At 34.7% G+C, this 25041-nt stretch overlaps 4 protein-coding genes and 1 long non-coding RNA gene across 7 annotated transcripts; 2 read left to right on the top strand and 3 right to left on the bottom strand.

The window, feature by feature from the left end:
- Positions 1-1312: 1312 nt before the first annotated feature.
- Positions 1313-2555, bottom strand: LOC123867933. The gene is made up of 2 exons (XR_006796542.1): positions 1998-2555; positions 1313-1479 (listed from the first exon to the last, which is right to left on the bottom strand). It is a non-coding gene; the product is annotated as an uncharacterized LOC123867933 (long non-coding RNA).
- A 35-nt stretch (positions 2556-2590) lies between these two features.
- Positions 2591-4274, top strand: LOC123867248 (probable NADH dehydrogenase [ubiquinone] iron-sulfur protein 6, mitochondrial). 2 transcript variants are annotated; one of them, XM_045909331.1, is made up of 3 exons: positions 2591-2852; positions 3304-3465; positions 4128-4274. In XM_045909331.1, the coding sequence occupies exons 1-3, from the start codon at positions 2730-2732 to the stop codon at positions 4191-4193; spliced, it is 351 nt and encodes a 116-aa protein (XP_045765287.1). In that variant the 5' UTR covers positions 2591-2729; the 3' UTR covers positions 4194-4274. The 2 variants fall into 2 exon arrangements, with proteins under 2 accessions (XP_045765287.1, XP_045765217.1); XM_045909261.1 differs by having other exon boundaries at positions 2593-2852; positions 3304-3480.
- Positions 4268-7154, bottom strand: LOC123867462 (UPF0184 protein AAEL002161). Of its 2 annotated transcripts, XR_006796438.1 has the most exons (3): positions 6841-7154; positions 5675-5903; positions 4268-4406 (listed from the first exon to the last, which is right to left on the bottom strand). XR_006796438.1 is itself a non-coding variant. In XM_045909540.1 (2 exons), the coding sequence occupies exons 1-2, from the start codon at positions 6929-6931 to the stop codon at positions 5734-5736; spliced, it is 261 nt and encodes an 86-aa protein (XP_045765496.1). In that variant the 5' UTR covers positions 6932-7153; the 3' UTR covers positions 5652-5733. The 2 variants fall into 2 exon arrangements, 1 of the variants encoding a protein (XP_045765496.1); XM_045909540.1 differs by lacking the exon at positions 4268-4406 and having other exon boundaries at positions 5652-5903; positions 6841-7153.
- A 998-nt stretch (positions 7155-8152) lies between these two features.
- Positions 8153-16644, top strand: LOC123865463 (phosphatidylserine synthase). Its single transcript, XM_045906549.1, has 7 exons — positions 8153-8639; positions 9012-9270; positions 10216-10526; positions 11406-11660; positions 12590-12812; positions 13286-13343; positions 14763-16644. The coding sequence occupies exons 1-6, from the start codon at positions 8476-8478 to the stop codon at positions 13328-13330; spliced, it is 1257 nt and encodes a 418-aa protein (XP_045762505.1). The 5' UTR covers positions 8153-8475; the 3' UTR covers positions 13331-13343; positions 14763-16644.
- Positions 16645-18169: 1525 nt separating this feature from the next.
- Positions 18170-24495, bottom strand: LOC123864247 (golgin subfamily A member 2). The gene is made up of 4 exons (XM_045904583.1): positions 24201-24495; positions 23086-24048; positions 20202-20441; positions 18170-19518 (listed from the first exon to the last, which is right to left on the bottom strand). The coding sequence occupies exons 1-4, from the start codon at positions 24240-24242 to the stop codon at positions 18691-18693; spliced, it is 2073 nt and encodes a 690-aa protein (XP_045760539.1). The 5' UTR covers positions 24243-24495; the 3' UTR covers positions 18170-18690.
- Between the last annotated feature and the right edge of the window lie 546 nt (positions 24496-25041).

Below are 25041 nucleotides of genomic sequence, written 5' to 3'. Positions count from 1 at the left end.
TTCCTACGGGACTTTAAAAAACCGAAATCCACGCGGGCATCTTCTAGTGTGTTATAATATCTTTATGACCCCTAGAGTATTTTCGTGAAGAAGAAAGTCGGTCAGTTCGATCTGTCGTTACATTTCATGCTCAATAACAATCAACTAAACAAATGGCAATTTTTTTCTGCTGAAATAAGATACTTTTTCGAAATAGTGGATACTTCCGCACATAAATCAACACTTTCAAAATCAGTCATCATACCTATTATAGGTATGAAGTATGAACCATGACGTAAGATTCAAGCTTATTTTTGCGGACGGAATGGGAAAGGCTAATCCATATACATCGATATTATGAACCTATACAAAAGTCTATATAAATATAAGTAGGTATAGTGCATTCTATAAGATTAGTTCCGTTCGGCAAATACAGGTAGGTATAGTCATCGATGTATATAGTGCGTTTCATCGAATAGTACCTATGGCGTTATGTTAGCTCCCCTGTCTGTTAGGTGGTCATTGGCACCATATTGGCATGAGAAGACGCAGATTTTGTTTATTTTCATTTGATTTTCATTTCATTCGTTCAGGAAAATCAAATGAAAATAAACTAAATCTGCGTCTTCTTATGGAAATATTATGGTGCCAATGATGACTTGGACAGACAGGGGAGCCAACATAACGCCATAGGTACTATTCGATGAAACGCACTATAGTGCTAAAGATAGTACTCTATCCTTGTATGTAAAAAATACCTACTCTGTGACTTGGATTTGGCCAAAGACCTTACACTAATAACTAGACTGTGCACCATGGCGAAAAAGCCGGTCCGCATGAGAGGGCTCCCGTTGGTAGTGTGTCTCTTTCTAATTAGGTGACCATGATAAAACAGAACACAGGACATATTGTTTTGTATACTCCGACTTTTAACTAGATGCAGTAAAATGACATTTCGTCTTTTACTAAACTCCAATAAATCTCCTATTTTACACCTAAATAACTGAAAATATTATGTACGCATGTACTCGCTACACTGAGTCTATCTGTTTCTCACACAATATTAGGTTAGGTGAAATAGCAAGCAGGTTACACCGTTACCCACGTGCGCCGGCAACTTCGGTCGAGCTTACTGCGTACTCATAAGGGTCAGAAGTACTTTTTTCTTCTCTGTACAATAGGCATCATCTGACATACCGTTAATTTGACAACAACCTTACTAACTTTTCACTCTGTATTGAGTCAGTACAAAAAAGCTACATATTATTATTATTAAATGTTTGATATGTCAAATGAACGTCATGCATATTCTAGACGAAAAAAAAGACCAAAATTGCAATAATTATTTAATGATTTGTTTTTATACATTGCATTTTCCTAATATAACCAGGAATAAAGTCGTCACATTTAAAATGCGCACGGCAAACAACAGACGATTTTGTGATTTTTCCAGGCACTGCATTTCCCCACTTCAATTTCTGATTTTCATTCTTCAGAAACCTACAATACAAGAAATATAATGACTAACATAGTTAGATTAAGTTTCTGTTACTAACAAAACTTCGAGTCAACTTAAGTTAACATAACATAGTGTTACCTTGTTAGGTAGGTACCTACCCAAAGCTATGTTTAGGACCCGTAAGTAATAGAGGGCAAGTCAAGAGCTTCGCCGTTCGTCGGACAGTATTTCCAACTTCGAACTAAGATTTTTCTATATTAAAAACTAGCTGCCCGACCCAGCATCGCCCGGGAATTTCGAATAATATTTTTTATAAAACCATCTCCTGATACTAACAAACACAATAAAAAATGAAATATCCAATTTGGTGCCGTCAAACGGAAGCTATGCACGTACAAACATTTCAGAGATTCATTTTTATTATAATAGTAGATTATTAGTATAAATCTCCAATTTAAGTCAGTTCGGACGTATCTGCCTACTTCTACGAAACTAGAAAAATCTTTGATCCACATAATTCATGGTTAACCTAAAGAATATGATTGTTGTTTTTACTTACCTGTGGAAAGAAAAGCTGCTACCAGGATAAGACTCATTTTTGCACCTGTCACACAACTTGAATTCACCATTTTTCATGAAAAACAAACAGGTTTATTATGAAAATGTACACAATCGCAAATCGAAGTACGAAAATCAACCAAACAACCAAATAAACAAACCACCATATTGCATTTAGTATTACCAGTCCCAAACATTTAAGTACTACTTTTACTCAGTATTAATGGATTATTTTCTAAATACAACGAGATAATTATTATTCATATAAACTGTAGAAATATTAAAATTGAGTTTCAAAGTTTATGGATTGTTCGTTTTGGTAAATCATAAAAATGCTAAATATAAAATTTTCTACCATTACTACCAAACCCAATAAATTAGTTGAGCTGGCAAGACGTCAGACAAGGACACACTACCCCCGGAAGCCTTCTCACCAGGACCGCTTTTAGATAGCTACCGATCATAATGGAAATAGCTACCCTAAGATAATGTAATAGATCTCATTTTAGCCTAACAAAAATTTTTGGTACACAGTCTAGTTAGTAAGTGTAAGGTCTTTGGATTTGGCCATGAATCGAGTGATTTTCTGTGGTGATGTGGTGGATTACATTTACATAGTACATACTCTTTGTTTTTGATTTTATTGATTTTAATCATAATATTCATAATCGCATAACTTTGCGAGTACCAGACCTATTTTTAGTCTAAATTGTTAATTAATTCATTTGCAAAAATGAATACGGCGCTAAAGACGAGGCCCGTGATTAAATATATCCCTCGTGGATTTGGAACCACTAACAGCTTAATTCGTTGCATAACTAACAAAATTGAAGATGTGACTACTCATACAGGCCAAGTATTTTATCATTCATCTTATAAAATTATAATAGAGTAGATACTAACAATAGGATATTATATTGAGTCAATTTGAAGCAAATCTTATCAGCTTAACCCAAGACATTTAAAGGGTGTCTGGCACGGGTTTGCCGCGGTAGTAAGTGTTTGGTAATGCATGGCGATGTCTATTCCAAAGAAAATAATATATAACTTTTATACTTACGTCTTTGTTACCTACCTGTTATCTGCCACCATGATCTCCTAACTTCATAGTCGCTGATCATTCCTCCCTGTGTTATGGATAATGCACATGCACATAGAAACATTCAGCTTTTATAAAAAAACAAAGGTCTTGCCCTCACAAGCTCCTAATCTCGAGTCCAGGCTTGTGCAACTCATTTTGCTTTATGCATGCATTTGCATTATGTTCAAAGCTTAACTGTACCATAACTTTAAAATACTTGTTTCAGAAATGGGATTCTGATGATTATAGACTTGCAAGATTTACTCTGGCTCCAAAGCAAGTTAACCCCAACTGGGCTGTTAAATTAATTGAAGAGGTACCACCCAAAGAAGTGACAGACAGAGTAGTGTGGTGTGATGGAGGTAGTGGCCCTGAAGGTCATCCTCGAGTATATATCAATTTGGTAATATAAATATTAGGAAGTCTATGCAGTGCTGTTAGTGGTACCCTATCAGTTTGAGATGCATTGTTGTGAATAACAGCATAGATATCTATAGTTTTAGATAAGCACTAGGCACTATATGATGCTGCTACCAGTATTTTAGTAATTCACGCTAAAGAGCAGTTTGGCAAAATTATTATATTTAATTGCTATTCTGCCATTAGCGTCATTTTAAAATTTAAATGGCTACGCCAGAAGACTCGCTCCGGCGCGTCGCCCCTTTATTAAGCTTCATTTCACTTTCATTTGGTCTCATAGGTTTAACGTTTAATTCAAGACTTCCTCCATGAGCTTCTCGAGTCGCGCTTTATAAAACACTTTAAAGAGATGTGATGAGTGATTGTACAGACTAGACTGTGGAGTCTAAATGTTCAGATTTTGTTCTGGACCACATTCAACATAATCTTATACTTTATTATTATTTATGAAATTGATTTATTCCAGCAGCGAACCTTACCTATGTCACTTGCTGCAACAGCCAGCACCACTAGATTACTAAGTCTTACATCAACACAGTTCAAAGTGATTGAGTACCACTACTGGCACACCTGAGATGCCCATATGATGATTTTCAACAGCTTTTTCAAATCATTACATATTACTTTCAGGATAAACCTGGAAATCACTCTTGTGGATATTGTGGATTGAGATTTGTCAAGAAAGATCATCATTAGATTACACCAATATTTCTTAGTTATATTTAATATTTATTGATTTATTGATGTTGATACAAATAAAACAGTTTAGATAGTGTACAGCTTTTTATTATTTTTACTAATTAATTTTAGTTTGTAACAAATTGAAATAATTTTGGATAGGATGACACTTATTGAGATGGATATACAATTTATGCAATTTTCCTTGACTGGTCCAAACGTTTTTCTTTCCTATACAAACAAGAAAGCGTACCTTTTAGTCCATCCCGCAGCTTCGCCCGCATTGATTTAGGTTTTAAAAATCCCATGAGAACTTTTGATTTTCCCAGGACAAAAAGTAGCCTTTCTGTAATAGCCCATCCCCAGAATGCAAGGTATCTCTGTACCAAATTTTGTAAAACATTTAAACAGATGATCCTTTAAAAATGTAGTGGGATCATTAGGATTTAGGAATGCAATTCCTTACAGCATCAGGGTTGAGGAGATGAGTCCTCGAGGTCAACAGTAAAATCCTTGGTATAAGTACCTCCAATATGAATTTATAACAGATAGTTTCTAAATCCCATCAGCTTTGGTGGTCAGGTCCCATGCAGCATCAGGATCCAGGAGTTGGAATCCAAATTTTTTATGGAACAATGTTGCAAAATTTCTCTATCGATTAAAAAAAACGCAAATCAGTTTAGAAATCTCAAGAGATTTTGGTGTACATATTATGTAGAAAAACACAACTCCATTTTTGAAAGTGAGTAGCCTATGTTACTCCTTGGTTAATCCTCTACTTGTCTGTAAAAGTCCCGTCAAAATAGGTTCAGCCATTCAAACACAGACAGACAAAATTTTTTTAAACATAATTTATTTATGGTACAGTTCAAATAACCATATGAGGTAGTAATTTTGAAATTACAGACAGATACTTCAATTTTATTCACTAGTAGGTATATAGATTGTGAAATAACTATAGATGCATGAAAAAAGGGCAGAAGTTGCTATTGCTATATTTTTTAAACAATATGAATCATGCCTGCCATATTGATCCTGGCAGAATCACATACCTACTAGGTATCTATACTAATAAATAAAATTGTAGTGTCTGTCTGTAATTTCGAAATAATTACCTCATATTAAGCTCATATGGTTATTTGAATTGAAGGTATCTGTACCAAATAAAGACTTTGTTGTTGACTTCGAGAACCCAACTCCACAACCCTGATGTTGTAAGGAATTGCATTCCTAAATCATGGTGATCGTTCAGGATTTTTAAAGGCTCATCCATTTAAAAGTTTTTATGTGGTACAGAAACATGTTGCATCCCCGGGACGGGTTATTATGGATAGGCTACTTTTGTCCTGGGAAATCAAAAGTTCCCATGGGATTTCAGGCCCTAAATCCACGCGGGCGAAGCTGCGGCTAGCTACAGTCAGCTAGTGTGACAGAAATATGTACTTATATCTATACTTATAGTAATTTGAAAATATATAAATTGTAGGCTTCTTTATTACCATTATTACCAACTGAAAATTTCCCCTAAGCTGATATAATTAGGTAGGTACATTTCAGTTTACTTGCTATTTTCTTTTTGTTGATGTTTTAACTGCTCTCTTACTTCTCTATTAGATTGCAAGAGTTCTAGCAATCTTGAATGTATATCATCATTTTTTTGTTCCAACATATCCAATGCTTCATTTAGCTCATCTAGTTTCGAATCTAATTCATTCAATTGGTCATATTCTGCAATGTAATAAAAATTTGACTTATTTTAGGCATTTATTGAGTACAAATTAAGTTTTACTACCTTTCACCCACATGAAATACAGGACAAGTTGCATCTCTAGCTCTAGTAGACCAAATTAGTTTTAATAATTTTATGACTAGGTCTAAAAAATGATTTTAATAAAAAAGTGGACAATTTTGCAAGTCTCTAGCTTGTAGAAGAAATGAGTTACAAACCTAAAATTTTGGTATTTGGTCTAGACTGTTCGCCCAACACCAAATATTGAACTAGAAATTCAATTAAATTGTTTTCAGGTAGGCTCCCACACTAGGCACTCAACAAAAACGAACTTTGCTATCTTGGATTTTTCTTTCACAGTTTATTGCGATGTTATAGATTGGAAAAGAACGAGGTTTGACTCACACTTGGCCAGTTTTTTAGTTTTTTCTGTTTACACATCACACATCTGATGAATGTTAATGAAGATGGAGGATCAATCAATAACAAATCAATCTCAAGACTTAACAATACAGTTTACATGCATAGATATAGGTACACCAATATAAAGGCTCTTGACTGCTAGCCATTCACACTGGTAGGGACTAGGGGGTTTTATTGAACAATTATTGCAGTGGACTTCCATACACTCTCACATACAACTCGACTAAGAGTATGAGACTTAACAATTATAACAGCATTAGTGATAGTAACTGGGACTGACGGCGACAAACTCAACTAGACCTCCAAAGCGGATTACCCATCAATTTAAGTACCAACTTGACCCCTTGGGTTAACTTTGCTATAAAACCCCCCAACAAGAAAGAATTTTCATAAATACTGCCGGAACGAAACCGGACGAGTATTTATAGTTGAGCAACAGTAATTGATCAGTCATGTAACTAATTAGAGATAGGTGGGAATATACATTACATTAACATAGATACCATACCATACCTTCGCGTACTATTTCATTTAGTTCATCATCAGTTTCCAAGCTATTTTCAACTTCGTTTTCTGTAGGTTTATTGTCATCTGTGCCAGCCATAGTTTTTTAAAACAAAAATTTGTAGCCTGCTCACCACGTATCGTGTACGTAATCGTACGTATCGTTCAATGAAGAAAACAACGGCCGTGAAAACAACTTTTTTATTTCAAATTTCAATGGTACAATAATTAATTAGGTACTGAAACTGAAAGACGAAACATAAAACAACCTGAATATGAGAACTGATTGACACAGCCAAAAACAATTAAAACATAGAGTAGTAAAACATGAGAATTGAGAACATGACCAAAAACATGTGACACATGCCAAAGAGTATGTAATGAAAACAGAAAACCATAGACACAGAGTACATAACTCCATGCATATGGTGATGGTACCACGTACCTACCTAGATACCTACATTTTTAACCGACTTCCAAAAAAGGAAGAGGTTCTCAATTCGTCGGAATCTTTTTTACCAGTCCCGGCTCCAAATACACGTCCGGTTTTTCTATCCGGCTTGCCAGCAATGTTGCCAACTTAGGGTTCTTTCCCCTCAAATTTAGGGGGTGGGATTTTTTCAGGGGTGATATTTTGTTTTTATTTTTGAATAAGAAAAATGAAGGTATAAAAATTAGAGCTTGGAGTAATATTTAATTTAGCCAATCGTATTTATTTATTGACCTAGCAGCTTAGCGACATCTAATACAATGAAATAAATACGATGGGCTAAATTAAATATTACTTCAAGCTCTAATTTTATACCTTCATTTTTCTTATTCAAAAATGAAAACAAAATATCACCCCTGAAAAAATCCCACCCCCTTAATTTGAGGGGACCCCCTAAGTTGGTAACATTGCTGGCAAGCCGGAGAGAAAAACCGGACGTGTATTTGGAGCCAAGAAAAAAAAAGACAAGGATCTTTGGGCACATGGCGTTCGTTTACCATAGATAATGTACTAATAACGGGTAGTCATTTGGATTACATATTACATACTCTTTGGATGGACTTCGTCTGTGTTGACGTTTGCTGGCGCGCGTGTTATGCCTTTTTGGAGTGTTTTTTTTTTCGTTAAGAGTGGTTGGATTTTGTGTTAGTTGGTGGTGGAACTGAGTGGGAAGCGCTCTAAAGGGGCGCCACGCGTATGTCGATGGGTATCCTATATGTTATTGGTCTGTGTCGATGGGTGCCGGCGCAGACGGAGTCTATACTTGTATAGTTTCACTAACTTGAAAATAACTACAAACTTGACATTGGCGTATCTGAGTAAAGCCAGACGAAAAAAAAAAATACTCTTTGGATCAGCAGAGAACATATATACATTTATTTACTCTTGGGCAGAGAACCCTGAAGGAACCCTGAAATCCTGAAAATTATAGGAAAAAACTCAAAAAACCCTTCATTGATAACGAAAAATTGTTTTATAATAATAAAGTGTGAAATATTGTGAGACTTCTTGAACTCTAACTTCAGAATTTAAATGTATTATTACATGATGTATCATAATAACACGAGATGAAGATGGTTATCTCGAAGTGTTGGCAATTTACTTCTTTCTAAGTGAAAAAACTTCTTGTTTTCTGTACCAATGTAAATACTAAGATGGAACTTGGGAATTTGGCAGTAACTGACGAGTCTAAGGACGCTTTCAGTTACATAAATGAACGTCCGGTTGATGATATATCATTGGAGTTTTTTTACAAACCACATACCATAACCTTATTGGCTGTATCAATTGCTTCAGTAATATACACAGCATTTGTCAGGTTAGTAGACTTTTAATTGAAAGCATGAGCTTAATCAAGCTTTTTATTTATTTATTTAAATACTTTATTGCTTAAAACTATTACATAAAGTAAATCTCTGTTTAGAGATAAGCATTTCCTATGTGCATAGCTTAATTTATTATAACTTTGTAACTACAATTTTGGTACATGAAAAATAAAATAAATAAATAAATTGCAGGAAAGATTTGCAAACAAGGGTGACCTTATCACTATAGTGATCTCTTCCAGGCAACCCACACTTATGAACTTATGAAACTGCACAAGCTTTGTGTTTTATTATCAAGTATGCAGGCATAACCCTTTTATAAATCCTATCTTTTTAAATATTAATTTCCTCTTTGGATTTCACAGGAATGAAAATAGTACGCAAGATAACATATGGGCTGGTATATGCTGTGTGATTTTTTTCTTTCTCATAATATCAGTACTTACATTTCCTAATGGACCATTTACTAGACCCCATCCTGCGCTCTGGAGAATCGTTTTTGGCATGTCAGTGCTTTACTTACTGGCACTATTGTTTCTTCTATTTCAAAGCCATTCGACAGTATATGAAATAATGTATTGGATAGATCCAAATTTACGCAATTTCCATATTGATATGGATAAGGTAAGGCATCCAAATCATTGGTCTAGTCTGAATGAACTCCTTTATACTCCTCTTTTTTTCACAGTTCATTCACATTCACTTACAAAAATACAAAAATATAGTAAAACAAAGTGATTACATAACATTTACATTATGAATTATGACAAATGTTTCATTTCCAACAAGAATTTTTATTTCATTTATAGTGCATAAATTTTGAGAAAGGGGTTGTCTTATTTGCTCTGTGTCAACAAGGTCGAGATGGCAATCAGGGTGGGGACACCCCACGCTTGCCTGCACTGGGTTCCCCGCCTTGATCTCTATCTCGACCTGTCGAATAGCCGTTGATTGGTTGACGCTCACTCACTATAGGCTACAATGCATTGTTGCAATAAGTTGCACAAACAAACCCTCTGTTTTACCCATTTAGGGGTGAACTTACAAAAATCTATGTCATAATAACTATCTGTGTGCCTAATTTCTATCATATTAATATATCATAATTGATCAGTCTAGTAGTTTGAGCTGTGTGTTAATAGATCAGTCAGTAAGTCAGTCAGTCAGCTTTACTTTTTATATATACTGATTTTTCTCCCATTTGTTCGGAAATTGCTTCATAATTTTAAAAAAACGTTCATCGGAGGCCAGCAATTTCTAAAATGACAATGATAGAAATAGCTGGACAGTAGAGGTTCTTTAAATGAGCTCTAACATAAATTAGGTGTTTTTAGGTGATTTATTATTTAAAATTCTGAATTAAAAATATCTTTATTCAATTAAACTTTTACAAGTTCTTTTGAATGCAATATGAAACCTTTTTCAAAGATTAAAAGTTTTACTAAAATAAAACTCGATCAGCAATTGCTTTATTTTCGGCCTGGACAGTACTATAAACATGAGCTTAGTATCTACAGTCAACACTTGTCGTAACTTGTTATTAAATAATATTTAGTATTAATTTTTCAGGAGTATGCTGTTAATTGCTCTGATATCAGTTTGTCAAGAATTTGGTCACATGTGGATGTATTTGCATGGGGACATTTTTTGGGCTGGATGTTTAAAGCTATTCTGTTCCGACATACTGGCTTACTCTGGGCTATCTCAATTATGTGGGAAATTACCGAAATAGCATTTGCTCACTTGCTACCAAATTTCCTCGAATGCTGGTGGGATTCTATTATATTAGATGTCTTAGTTTGTAATGGATTGGGAATATGGGTTGGATTAAAAATTTGTAAAGCTTTGGAAATGAGAGAATACAAATGGGTTAGCATTAGGTAAGAGGTTTTTTATAATAATTATAATAAACTACATGAAACCAGTGACTTTGTCCATGTAATGTTAGGTTTTTACATCCCGTGGTTCTTTGATTTTCCGGTATACAAAGTAAAAAAAAAACATGCTGATCCTTTGCGGCGTATTTGAAGAACAAACCAACAAACAAAAACACTTTCGTATTTATGATGTTTATGAGTGAGTAGAACAATGTGATGGACACAGTTCTACTCACAGTTCATTCCTGCAATCTTTCTTTTAATATGTTGTTTAGTTTTTAAAACGCTTGCTATTATAAGACTTGGGTATATTCCACTTTGATCAAACTGGAATTAAAAGTTGAATTGTATCACCTGGGAACTATACTTGTCAGCTATAAATTAAATTCGGTGTTCTATTATGATGTCCTTAAATAAAGATCGCTTTAATTTTGAGGTGCTCCTAAATTAAAGGGGTCTCTTAAATTTTCAAATGTTATTAACCTTTACCTTAACATTCAAAAACACGAAAAACATTTGAAAATTGAGGAGACCCTTCAAATTCAAGGACAACTTAAAAATCAAGAACCTCACAAAGTTTAAGAACATCTCAAAGAAACATCTAGAGACCTTCAAGAGAGAAATTCAAAAACACCTTGCTTAAATTATGCAATTCTACCAAAATAAGTAAGTAGAGTAGATAAATATGAAACCCTCAAAATTCCACTGTTTCAATAATTTTCAAGTAATGCAATTCCCAGGTGACTTGATTGCACTTTTAATTCCACTTTGTTCACCTAGGTATTCAAAGTGGAATAATACCACCACTTGAAGCGTGCTATGCATATTTTAATTTTAATATGCTTAGCTATAAAAAAGTAATTTATTTACTGAATTTTTAAGGGATATCTCATCAACCACAGGAAAGATTAAAAGAGCTATACTTCAATTTACGCCAGTTCATTGGACACCCGTACGATGGCTTGATCCCACATGTACTTATATGAGGTTCTTTGCACTCGGTCAACTTGTGGTATTTTGGCAAATATCAGAACTAAACACGTTTTTCTTGAAACATATATTTGAAATGCCACCTTCTCATCCATTAGTTATTGCCAGGCTATGCTTAATTGGTGTCATCGTTGCTCCATCAGTAAGGTGAGAATAAATAAAAATTATTATTTATACTCTACTCATAAGTCATAATAATTTAGTTCGTTTCACGTAAAAACACTGCGGACCCTCACCACCACTCCAGTGTGAGGTGAAGACTGAAGGCGGAGGCGACCATACGGTAGCGCATTGATTCGTTCAGTTAACCTTTCGTGTTGCGGGCTGTAGGTATGAGTAGTAGGTACAACCGCAGTGGCAGTTGCCCAGAAACGATTGAAAAATTAAGCTGAATGAAGGGGCGACGGAGGAGTTTTCTGGCGCAGCCCATCGCAAACCAGTCAGTTTAAAGTTAATAATTTTATGAAAGTGGAACTTTTCGTTAGTGGCAGAATATTTTTAGGGTTCCGTACCTCAAAAAGATAAACGGATCACTTTGTTGTCTGTCTGTCCGTCCGTCGTGTCTGTTAAGAAAACCTATAAGGTACTTCCTGTTGACCAGAATCATGTTTGGCAGGTACGTAGGCAAGTCTTATAGCACAAGGAAAGGAATAAATCCGAAAACCGTGAATTTGTGGTTACATCACAGAAAAAAGAATTAAAATGTGTTTCAATTTTCAAAGTAAGATAACTATACCAAGTGGGGTATCACATCACAGAAAAAAGAATTGAAATGTGTTTCAATTTTCAAAGTAAGATAACTATACCAAGTGGGGTATCATATTATGAAAGGGCTTTACCTGTACATTTTAAAACATTTATTTGTTTTTATGCATAATAGTTTTTGATTTATCGTGCAAAATGTCGGAAAAAATACCCGAGTACGGAACCTTCAGTCCGCGAGTCTGAAAATATTAAGCGACTGTTACAACTGACTAGATATGTAGAAAATATTTTGCTGAATCAAATTATGTTAAGTATTGTTAATATAATAATTATTATTATGTCGGGCATAAGTAGTTTTATTTAATTTTCAGACAGTATTATACATATGTTACGGATCCACGATGCAAGAGGGTGGGCACCCAGTGCTGGGTATATGGAGTCATCATGGTGACAGAATCTGTGTTGTGTGTAAAGAATGGCAAGGAACTATTTGGCCAAGCGCAAGTGTGTAATGTGATTGTGTGGCTTGTGATACAAATTCTAGTCTCAATAGGCTGTGTATATGGAGTTGTGCTGTATCATCAATATTTTGAGGTAATTCCCAAAGCATGAGTAATAGCCTCTATTCGCCTTTAAGGCCGATTCACACCGATTGCGTACAGTGACACGTGCGTAGTGACTCGCGTAAATCCCTAACACACCGGGTTACGCATACGTTTACGCAAGCGGTGTGCCATGTTTCATACAGTTCCATACATTACAACGCAATGGTACGCGCTACGTTTACGCTTACGCAGCCTGTGTGAACGAGCTATTAACTAAGCTTTTGTTGGGTGTACATGCAACACTAGCGAAGTGACCGACGTGTTCAATGAGATCTCGAAGCTTCTCAAGTAAGTATGCGGGTGGCCCCCTAGGCGGCTTTAGTGGATAAAAATCCCACTCCGAGAATTTCTACCCCAAGAAGTCGGGTATCTAAGAGTTCCCCATTGTATTTTCATCCTTAGCGTTAAATTAAACAATGTACCTATATAAGTATTCCTATAAGCTTGATTTTTATTTTTCAGCCAAACAAGGAAACCGCGACAGAGAGTCCCAAAAAAGATTCATAGATCTTCTACGTAGGTAAGCAAAAAAGTTCAATTTTTAACCCCCGACCCAAAAAGAGGGGTGTTATAAGTTTGACGTGTGTATCTGTGTATCTGTGTATCTGTGTATCTGTCTGTGGCATCGTAGCGCCTAAACGAATGAACCGATTTTAATTTAGTTTTTTTTTGTTTGAAAGGTGGCTTGATCGAGAGTGTTCTTAGCTATAATCTAAAAAAATTGGTTCAGCCGTTTAAGAGTTATCAGCTCTTTTCTAGTTTTCTTGTAGAAAAGAAGGTTAGATAACCGTTAGGTTCATAATATTATGTCAATAGACAAATGTCAAGCTGTCAAGATGGACGTTGCCTAAATACATAATTATTTATTTGAAAATGATGTTTTGGAAAACTCAAATACTTTGGATCGTCGGGGGTGTTATAAATTTTTAATTTACACTTGTTACACTTTTAAGAAGTACACTTTCTGTGAAAATTTCAACTCTACTTATTACGGTTCACGAGATACTACAGTACGCTGACAGAGACAGATGGACGGACGAACGGATAGCAGAGGTACGGAACACTGACCAAGATGGCTAATATCAAAATGGCCGCCATTCAAATTTAAAAAAAAAGTGCGTAGTGTTATAATCTTGTACAATAATACGGAACCCTTTGTGTTCACGTCCGACTCCCTCCCACTTGACCGGTTTTTTCAAAAGTCAAAAACCATTTTTGCCGTTTACGGCTTTTTAGTTATAGGACGGCCGATTATCTCCGGCTGAAATTGGAAAATGAAAAGTATCTGAACGTATAAAGTTCACGAGACAGCGCCTATAACGCTAATCACATTTAACTACAAGTGTAAATTAAAAATTTATAACACCCCCGACAAGTGAAGGTTACAGTAACTAAAAAAGACCTGATAACTTTCAAACGGCTGAATTGATTTTCTTGGACTATTCCGCGCCTACGATCTAAAGTATCTGAGTTTTCCAAAACATCATTTTCAAATAAATAATTATGTATTTAGGCAACGTCCATCTTGACAGCTTGACATTTGTCAATTGACATAATATTAAGAACCTAACGGTTATCTGACCTTCTTTGCTACAAGAAAACTAGAAAAGAGCTTATAACTCTTAAACGGCTGAACCAATTTTTTGGAGTATAGCTAAGAACACTCTCGATCAAGCCACCTTTCAAACAAAAAAAAGTAAATTAAAATCGGTTCATTCGTTTAGGCGCTACGATGCCACATACAGATACACAGATACACAGACACACAGATACACAGATACACACGTCAAACTTATAACACTCCTCTTTTTGGGTCGGGGGTTAAAAAGTTAGTGAGCGCTGCGAGCTTGCGCCGCCCTTTGCAGCCTGCCGCCCCAGGGTAAATACGCCAATGAAAAGCAGGGATGAAATTCAATCTAAACTCTCGTTCTTGTTACAGATGATGGCGATGAACTGTGCCAGAAGTTACAGCTACCTTTCCCTACGTGTTAAATTATAAATTCTATTCTTTTAGATTAGGGTACATGCAGTAAAGGACCACACCAATTTAAAATGCATGCATTAATTATTATGTTGGTTTAATTTATCCATATGCTACATATTATAGCCACTACAATTATGATCGTCATGGGCTCTGTTATGTAACACCCACGATGTCAGATCTAGTCAAGCATTTTGTGGCAACTATCTATTTGTGGGGTCCCATACTGTAGGTACCTACATTAAGCAACACCAAATATTATTTATTTTTAGCTATAAACTAATAGTTACCTCGTAAACTTGTGTCTACGGGTTTAGGGTGAAAAGAGGTATAGTTTACCATCATGTATAAGTTTAAAATATTTTTTTAGAATGTACACATTCAAAATATCTAAATTCATTTGGTATAAGTTAAGAATATTGCAAAAAACATATAACTGGATTAATGTATGTATTGCAGTTGTATTTTTCGCGAAAGAATATCTTTAAGTTCTATACTTACTCAAGATCTTTCATGAAAAATAAATGCCATGCGTAGAACTCAAAATCTAGGAAGTTAAGTACTAGTATTTCGATTTTACTTTGGTACTTATTTCGACCATTACAAATTAAAAAAAATAGGTTTTTTTACGTTAAAATGCATTAGTTAATAACATAATTAATAACATAATTTTTTAAATTTTTTAATACATGTTAATTAACCGATATGTACCCCTACGCGATAAAAAGTTAAAAGCGTAACCATAGGATGGCGGGTGTCTATAAGTAGTTGAGTGTTACCATTATCCGCAGTTGAAATATTGTAAAGTAGGCGCTAATGCCATAAAATAGGTTCTTCTCGTGGAGTCGGTCTAGTGAAAGAAATGGCGACTTTAACAAAAGCCTTGTGTATCCATGTGTAGGTACAACTAGGAATACACGAGTTTGATAAGTACATCATTGTATAAGTTTGATACTCTATATTTTTTAAATATTCCGATTCTAGTTAGGTACGTATCGTCGCTGCGCATAAATTCCGCTATGTGAAAAATCCCAAGTTTTCAGAAAACTAGAGCTCAACGAACGTTGCGGAAACAGGCCAGTCGGAGTCAATGCCGCGTCTTAGGTGAGGCATTGACCCGAGTTTTGCACGCTATACATTGTGGGTTTCAAAAATACTATATCACTAAAACTACAAGAAAGTGATTATTGGCATTGAATTGTGTTTAGGTAGTATAATAATAACGCTAAGTTTTTGCTAGTGTTCTGGTTATATTATTTTTTATTAAAAAAATAGCGATCAAACGAGCAGGTCAGGTCAGTAATCACTTAACATCAGGTGACCCGTCACCTGATGTTAAGTGATTACCGCCGCCCGTCAACATTTACACAGCCTGTACTTTATACTTAAATTCTGTAGAATTTTATTGAGCAAAAAAATATATTAATAAATAAATACCTAGGTAAATCTAGTATCAAAACCAGGTGAGGTTATAAAAACAACTAGTGACATATTCTGTCTTTTTGCAGGTTTCTAAAACGCTAAAGAATCGCTCTAGCTTTCACTAGATAGACTCTTTTTAAAAAATTCGAATAATGTTGAAACAGACTATTTTTGTTTATATTCTAAGTACTTATGTACGTACATATTTAAGTTAAGATGCATTCTTTACAATTTTATTTAGATAAAAGTATTTAAAAATACCTGTGTATAAATTCAGTTGGCCCCAGGATAAGTAACACCTGTGAATTTGGTGATATTTCATTGCTCACAACAATTAGCGTGTTATTTAATAGGTAGTTCGTATTTATAAAATAGAAATTGAATCTTCCAAATATAAATGTGTGCTAATCATCCAATCGTGTAATGCAGTTTTCTTTATTAATAAATATATGATATTTCGGATGGAGATTTGAAACAGAATTTAGCGGCGGCGTGCTGTTTTATTATCGTTTTTAGGGTTGCGTACCCGAAGAAGGGTGCGAATGGGACCCTATTACTAAAACTGCGCTGTCCGTCCGGCTGTCGGGCTGTATCTCGTGAACTGTAATAGGTAGAAAGTTAAAATTTTCACATAATATGTATTTCTAATGACGCGGACGGTATAACAACAAATAACAAGAATTTCAAAATACGCCATGAAAGGTTTGCGACAGGTTGACATGGCAATCGGGGTGGGGACGCCTTGCCTCATATCCCGAATGCCACGTCGAACAGACGCGAACTGTACACACTTTAATTTTGAGCTGTGCTTGAGCACTGTAACGTAGGTGCGAACATGTGCGCGACTATGCGAGGATAACTGAGCGCTGGGCACGCGCGGGGAATTAATATAAAGTGGGTCTGTTCGCTGGCGATTACTTTATTTAAAAAAATAGATCAAGTGCAAGTCGGACTCACACACTGAGGGTATGGAACCTTGGCGGTTCCGTACATATATTTTTAAATTTTTATGGCGGTCGGAACGGACGGAAACGTTTAAGTGCGGAAACCAGCCCAGAGAGAAGAAAGAAAGGGTCCCGTTTGCACCCTTCGGGTACGGAAACCTATTGATAATGTAAGAGATGAGAAAATTTATTTTATTTATAAAAAAAAAAAACGACTTTAAAACTATATGCGAGAGAGCCAGGGTGTGCCAGACCTAACAAAGGTCTTTTATAAAAGCTGAGTTTCTTTGCGTATTGCCCCCAACACGGGGAGGACCGATCAGCGACTATGAAGTTTGGAGCATTTTTCAACTATCAGCTTTTATATTTAAACGAAGATCTGGCACGCGCTGGCTCCTAGTCCAATATATTTGTTTGTTAAAATGTCGGGAAAGTCCAGTAGATTTTTGCCTAGTGGTAGTACTAGTTATGTATTCTGGGCTAGTGGTCATTGTGCGTACCACATGCGTCACACGTGTGGGCCGTGGCCTACACGCAGCTACTAGATATTGTACTTATGTATTGTGCTTTTACTGTAAAGACTTGTCTATGGTTAGCAAATGGTTTAAGAATTGTACTCAACATTAAAATCCGTTACACTCCGTTAAAGTTCGTTTCATTCAGACTTAAGGGGCATGAGACGGGCCTGCCCGCGAAATTCAAATTTAATTTGATTTTTCGCAATTTGTAAACTAATACGACAACGTAGGCTTATGGTATTTTAATTGCGACAATGGCAGTATCATCCTCATAGGTTTATATAAAAATCTTTACTTGAAAGTGTCCAGTTTAAGAAATTAATTCTAGTATCGACTAATTTGTGAGAATAGTTGATACTAGAATTAATTTCTTACGGCTACTTTTGTCCTGGGAAATCAAAAGTTCCCACGGGATTTCAGACCCTAAATCCACGCGGGCGAAGCTGCGGTCATCAGCTAGTAAATTAATAAAATTACTAAATCGTGTAGGTGTAATACATCATATTTTATTAGCAGTCCAACTTAATAGTAATAGTAGCTAGGTATATTGCGATACAAAGGCAGTAAGTTATTACAAACAAACTAATGTTTATAAGCCCGAGTCGTCGGCGAGGTTTTATCATCGTCAAGAATTTCAAAGGTACGTGCACAGTACCTTTCTTAACTGTTTGGGTTTTCGTGTATAACACAACATTTTCCATACATTTTTGTAAGAATTTTATGTTATCACAAGAACCTTTAGAATCAAGATGTCAATTTTAAAAGAAAGAAGAATTTTTCCAATAGTAAAAATGGCGTCTTTTTTAAAAAAAATTGTGGAAACAATTTTTATTCTAAAGACCACAAGGGCCAAATAGCAAAAAAATATTGAAAAACCTGTTACAAATTAAATTATGATAACAGCACACTGTGTGTAATTTTTTAGTTAACTCACGTCACGTGAATTAACTTGAAAAATAGTTTACTGGAATACACTCAGGGCACTGGTTATAATATAAATTATCAAATATCAATAACTTGACCTGAGCAACAGCTACAAGGGTAAAAAATGTTTAAATCTAGATTTTTAAATTTTGGGTTGATTAAAGAACAGTTTTGTAACTCGTCAAGTAACTCTTTAACTCTCGTCAAATCGTTATGCCTTTGATCTTCTTTGAAATATGATTCCATTTCATGATCACCGGCAAACTTCAGAAGCAAATCACGAAGTTCCTCCAAATGATTTTTCAATTTGTCACATTCTGTTTGATAAATTTTTAGTTGATTACTCCTTTCTTCTTCTCGTTTCTTTAACAAACTACGTTGTTGTTGATAAAGGGCCACATATTCGCAAATAGTATCAGTTTCGTTTTGTAATTGTAGTATAATATGTTCCAGTCTGTGTTTTTCATCAGACAGATTAGCAACTTGATCCATTATGTTAAGAAAACGTTCTTGAAGTTTAATCATAGCATCTTGTTTTGGAATAATGTTATCACTGTGCATATCCAATTTTGGCATTGGGTTTTTAACTTCTACGAGAGATGTTACTTCAGGTGTAATTTCCGGTATTTCTTCATGGTTATTATTATGACATGAATTATCATTGTGAATGTGTTTTTTTTCTAAATCTTCATATTGCGACTTGTTAATCTGTTCCATGATAGTTTCATACTTTCTTTCTAATTCCCTATTTTCATTTTGTAATCTTATCATTTCTTCATCTTTAGCTTTTAACAGTTTTAACATATTCTTTATATTTTCTTCAACTTCAGCTAATTTAAGTGCTAATCCTTTGTTCAATTGTTTTTCATGTGTCCACAATTCTGTAAGTTCTAATTTATCTTTGCCCTGAAATTAACATTTTATTTATTTTATTTAAAAATCTTATTGAACACACACCTTGTATACATAGAGGAGCCAATGAAGCTTTTCGTCTGAAGACCTCAGAAACAGATTTTGGTGTTTTTTTTTATTTAAGTATTAGATGGGAATGCTAGATGTTCACGGGCCATCCTTTTAACCGATTTTGACAATACTTGGTACAGAGATAGCTTGCGTAACAGGGTTGCTTTTTCTCCCGGAAAATCATAGAATTACCACGAGGTTTTTAAAAGCCCATTTGTTTAACCTGTTTTGACAATATTTCATACAGAGATAGCTTGCATCTGAAACGAACATAGGCCATGTTTTATCCCGGAAAAATGAAGTTCCCAATGGGATTTTTAAAAATCTAATTCCACCTGAACGAAGTCGCAAACATCATTGTAGTACCTAATGAAAAAGAAAATAATAACAAGTTAAGATTGGTAACTTTTCCATGGGACTGGACACTTTCTTTAATGTTTCAATTTAGTTGGTATCAATTTTTTTATATTAATAGCTCTCTAAGTGCCTACAATCCAAGTAGTATATAGTATAGTATATAATATTGGGAGTTTTTTTCTTATGGAGAAGTGTTTTATAGAAAGTTAATACTGTATTAAGTTCAGAGCTGGTTTGGATGGGCTACTTAGTATAAATAATTCACTTACCATTTTTATAATAACTTGTTCTAGGTCTTCAACATCAGATTTTAACTTTTTATTTTGTTCAGTTGCTCTTTGGGCTGCAATTTTATCACTTGTTATATCAGCATTCAATTTGTTAATGCTTATGTTGTCATGATTGCATTCTGTTTCTTTGTCTTGGTTTAACTGATGAATCTTTGCAAGACTGTCCATGTACTGCTTCTGAAGTTCTTCATATTTACTGTTTAATTCAGTAAGTTGTACCTGGAAATATTCACATTATTAAAACCTGACTGTCATAAGAAACTCAAGTAGTATATTATGTGTGTATAGTATATTATGTCTTAAGGTGGCCCTTCTTATGCGCTTCTCCATACGAACGTACTTGTATTAATCCTATTATTCTATTATTTGTAGTAATAGATCTAAGACTATATCGATTTATCTCTACACTAGCTGACGCCCGCGACTTCGTCCGCGTGGATTTAGGTTTTTCGAAATCCCGTGGGAACTCTTTAATTTTCCGGGATAAAAAGTAGCCTATGTGCTAATCCAGAATATTATCTATCTCCGTTCCGAATTTCAGCCAAATCCGTCCAGTAGTTTTTGCGTGAAGGAGTAACAAACATACACACACACACACACACACACACACACACACACACACACACACATACAAACTTTCGGCTTTATAATATTATAGTGTGATTATGTCTTAAGGTGGCCCTTCTTATGCGCTTCTCCATACGAACGTACTTGTATTAATCCTATTATTCTATTATTTGTAGTAATAGATCTAAGACTATATCGATTTATCTCTACACTAGCTGACGCCCGCGACTTCGTCCGCGTGGATTTAGGTTTTTCGAAATCCCGTGGGAACTCTTTAATTTTCCGGGATAAAAAGTAGCCTATGTGCTAATCCAGAATATTATCTATCTCCATTCCGAATTTCAGCCAAATCCGTCCAGTAGTTTTTGCGTGAAGGAGTAACAAACATACACACACACACACACACATACAAACTTTCGGCTTTATAATATTAGTGTGATTATCTATGCCCTTAAATAATAAATTTAGTAAAATTATATTTATTTTGAAATTTATGACCCTTGAAAAAACTCTATATTAGGGCAAAGGACCATGGGCATTTTTGTATAAAGTCTGGCCTGATAACCAATAGAGTTCTAATGTATGTTAGTTTATTGCTTACTAGCTGATGCCCGCAGCTTCGCCCGCGTGGATTGGTCAGATCCCCTGCAGCATCAGGATTGAGGAGTTGGACTCCAAATTTTTTATGAAACAATGTCGCAAAGTTCCTCTATCGATTAAAAAAGAAATGACGCAAATCGGTTCAGAAATCTCGGAGATTTCGGTGTATATAGGTAGAAAAACACAACTCCCTTTTTGAAAGTCGGTTAAAAAAGTAGCTCCCTGGTCAATTCTCTACTTGTCTGTAAAAATCCCGTCAAAATCGGTTCAGCCGTTCCCAAGATTAGCCTTTTCAAACAGACAGACAAAAATTTTTAAAACGTGTGATTCAGTTATAGTATCGTTAAATAACCATATGACCTTAATATGCGGTAGTTATTTCGAAATTACAGACAGACACTCCAATTTTATTTATTATAGTATAGAGTATAGATAAGTTATTTATTGCTTATAAGTTATAACCTACAGTTACTGTAACACAATAGTTTACTCATGATCATGACACCACCGGGTACAGTTGAGGATATAAAAAAGTTATATTTTTGGTGATGATTTTCTTGTGAAAATTCAATCAACAATGGAGAATGGTTCATGTTGTGCTGCATTTTTGGTCAGCTCACTTGGGTAATTAACCCTAAGCAGAACCTTTGCATTGTAGAGCGCGGAAAGACCGAGCTTGATTGCATGCAATACAAGTTGCAATATTGTTCTTCTCAGGTAGACAAAAAAGATTCATGACTTTAGTGAACACATTTTTTTGAGAATAACATAGATACTGGAGTGCTTTAAGTACAATAATATAAGCGGTTTATAACTGAATTACTTATAATTTAAATCTATAATTCAAAACCGCGCGATTCCCTACGAGAGAAAAAGGTATTCTTACAGTAGCTTCTCAATATATTTACACTAATATAATTTTTGTACAATAAAACATTCTTAGTTACAAAAAAATCGGTGATTTCCACGACAGGCAAACTAGAACCGTAATAGGCTCGCAAATCCTACACCACCGCCTCAGGAAAGTGAGAAAGTCATTTGTGGGTGTAATATTTTAATAAAATTCCACAGTCAATTTTAGACTTGCGTTAACACAAGTTTAAACAATCTATTAAAAGTATGCCCCTGGAAAAAGCATATTATACAATCGAACATTATGTAAATGACAAAAAAGCATGGATTTGACTCGCTCCAGCAATACAGTATACACAGTGCTGCAATTGCTTGTATAGTACAGTATGGCATATTATTGTATTTATTATTGATTCTAAAAGCTCCAGGTTCAAACGATAAGTATTCAAAAAAATCTATGGAAAACACGGACCCCACAAAAAAACCTAAATTCCGTATTTTTGATGCTGGTGACCCCTAAATCAAAAAGTAGCAGGTGGCAACAAATTTTCGCCAGTTGAGTTTATTTTTCGCAAACATATTTTAGCATCACTCGATTTAGTATTCACATAGTTATACTATTAATTAACAGTCACCAATATTTTTTATTCGTTAGATTTACTATATTCCAAAAAAACCAGCATCATCAAAATTTGATACTTAATAAGTTTAGACTGTTTAAAAACAGCAATAATAATTGGTAAAAGTCTTTTCCAATTTTTAAACATAATTAAAAGCCACTCAAACATGCAATAGTAACTACTACAAATCTTTAACAACTTTCTTTTTAGAAGGCTTAACTTACTTTTGTTTTCTGGTATAGATTCTGCATCTCTGTATCACTTTCCTTTTGCTGAATCTTGTCTTCTTTTATAGTGTAATAATTTTGTAGACGTATTTCCATATCACTAATCTGTTCAATGAGACTATTTTCTCTATTATACAAGTTCTGTATTTCTTGTGCAAGATTTTCATTCTTTTTAACTTCGGACTTGTACTGCTCATTTAACTCTCTTACATAGTGCTCATAGTGAGAATTAATTTGATCTCTATTTTTTTGTAGAGCTTCAATCGTTTGCTCCAAATTAGATATTTTTTTCACAAATGCTTGGGTCTCTTCAAAAGCCTTGTTGCATTGATCAGATTGAGTAAATGTGTTGTTAGTCAATTGTTGTATTTGAAGCTGCAACAGGTCTATTTGGTTTTGGAAACGTCTTATATCATGGTGAAGCTGTGTATTTTCAATTTCTTTTGTTGACAATATAGACTTGGTAAACTCTAATTGTTCTGCTAAGTTGTTGTTTTCATCTCTCATATTACTAATTAGGCTATTCAATTCCGCTAAACTTCCATCTTTATGCGAGATCTTTTGTACAGCATTTTCATATTTGTTGGATAAGATATTTAGTTCATGTTCTAAAGAATCAACTTTTTGTTTAGCAATATCATGATTACTACTTTCTGATCTATAAAGGCTTTCCAAATGGGATAACTTTTCAGTTAAATTTCTGATTTGTGTTTCTAGATTCATTTTGGTTGAAATCAAAATTTCAGTTATGTTGACGTCAGTTTTGTTTTCTATGCTATTATCACTATTAATAATTTCATTCAGAGGTTCTTTTTCGTTTACTTCTAAACCATCTTGACTCACCCTATCCGTGATTACAGACACAGTGTTATTTATTGATTCCTGAATTGGTAATGATGATTTATTTATGCAATATTCTTTTTGTATATCAATAATCTTCTTTTCCTGGTGGTCCTTGAGCTACAATTACAACAAAAATCTCATTAATAAACTGGTTGATAAAATTATGGTTGGAATGGGTATACATGGGAAATGGGTATATATTATTAGATTATTAGGTACCTACAGGGTAGATACCTATCCCATAAACATAACTAGCACTTTATAATTACCTTTTGCCTGGCTTTTGCTATTTTTTCAGCTCTAAGATCCATTGTAATTAAATAATAAAGAGCACGTATATCGTGGCCTCCGTTAAATTTAATTATTCTGTGTTGGTGTTAAATTATTAAACGCAAAGAGAAAGAGTATGATTAAACGTATACAAACGTAGACAAAAACGTCGTGATTACATAGGTGAAGGTGATAGGCAATAGGCATAGAGTAGGATGTATATAGGGTAGTGATGTGGTGATAGGTGCTCTTTGCAAACACGTCAAAACTCAAAACCACGTACAAGGTACCTATATAGATACCACGTACAGTCTGACAAAGCTCTTTTGGCACTTGAATGAGGGCGGCGGCGCAGTTTTTTTTTTTTTTATTCATTATAGGTAAGCGTTTGACCACAATCACACCTGATGGAAAGTGATGATGTGGTTTAAGATGGGACGCGTTTACCTAGAAGGTGCCTATTCACTCTTGTTTTAAAGATACCCGGATTGTAATTGGTAGGAAACACAGATCGCGGAAGAGTATTCCAAACCTTAGCCATGTGTATGGGTCTGTGGTTGTCGCTTTAAGCCGACACAGCGAACTACTGATACAAGTGCACTTCTCTAGGTGGCGGCGTTAGTTCCAATTTTGGCCACGCGCCAAGAGAGCCTTGTCAGACTGTATATATATATATATATATATATATATATATATATATATATATATATATATATATATATATATATACCTGGAATTGATGTATCCGGATATATATACATATATATATATATACCTGGAATTGATGGCTGGTGCCTTGTAATTATAGGTATCCATATCTCTCATATAATTATATCCATA

The sequence above is a fragment of the Maniola jurtina genome, chromosome 1, assembly GCF_905333055.1.
Source record: "Maniola jurtina chromosome 1, ilManJurt1.1, whole genome shotgun sequence".
NCBI lineage: Eukaryota > Metazoa > Arthropoda > Insecta > Lepidoptera > Nymphalidae > Maniola > Maniola jurtina.
This window is presented reverse-complemented; position numbering and strand designations above follow the sequence as displayed.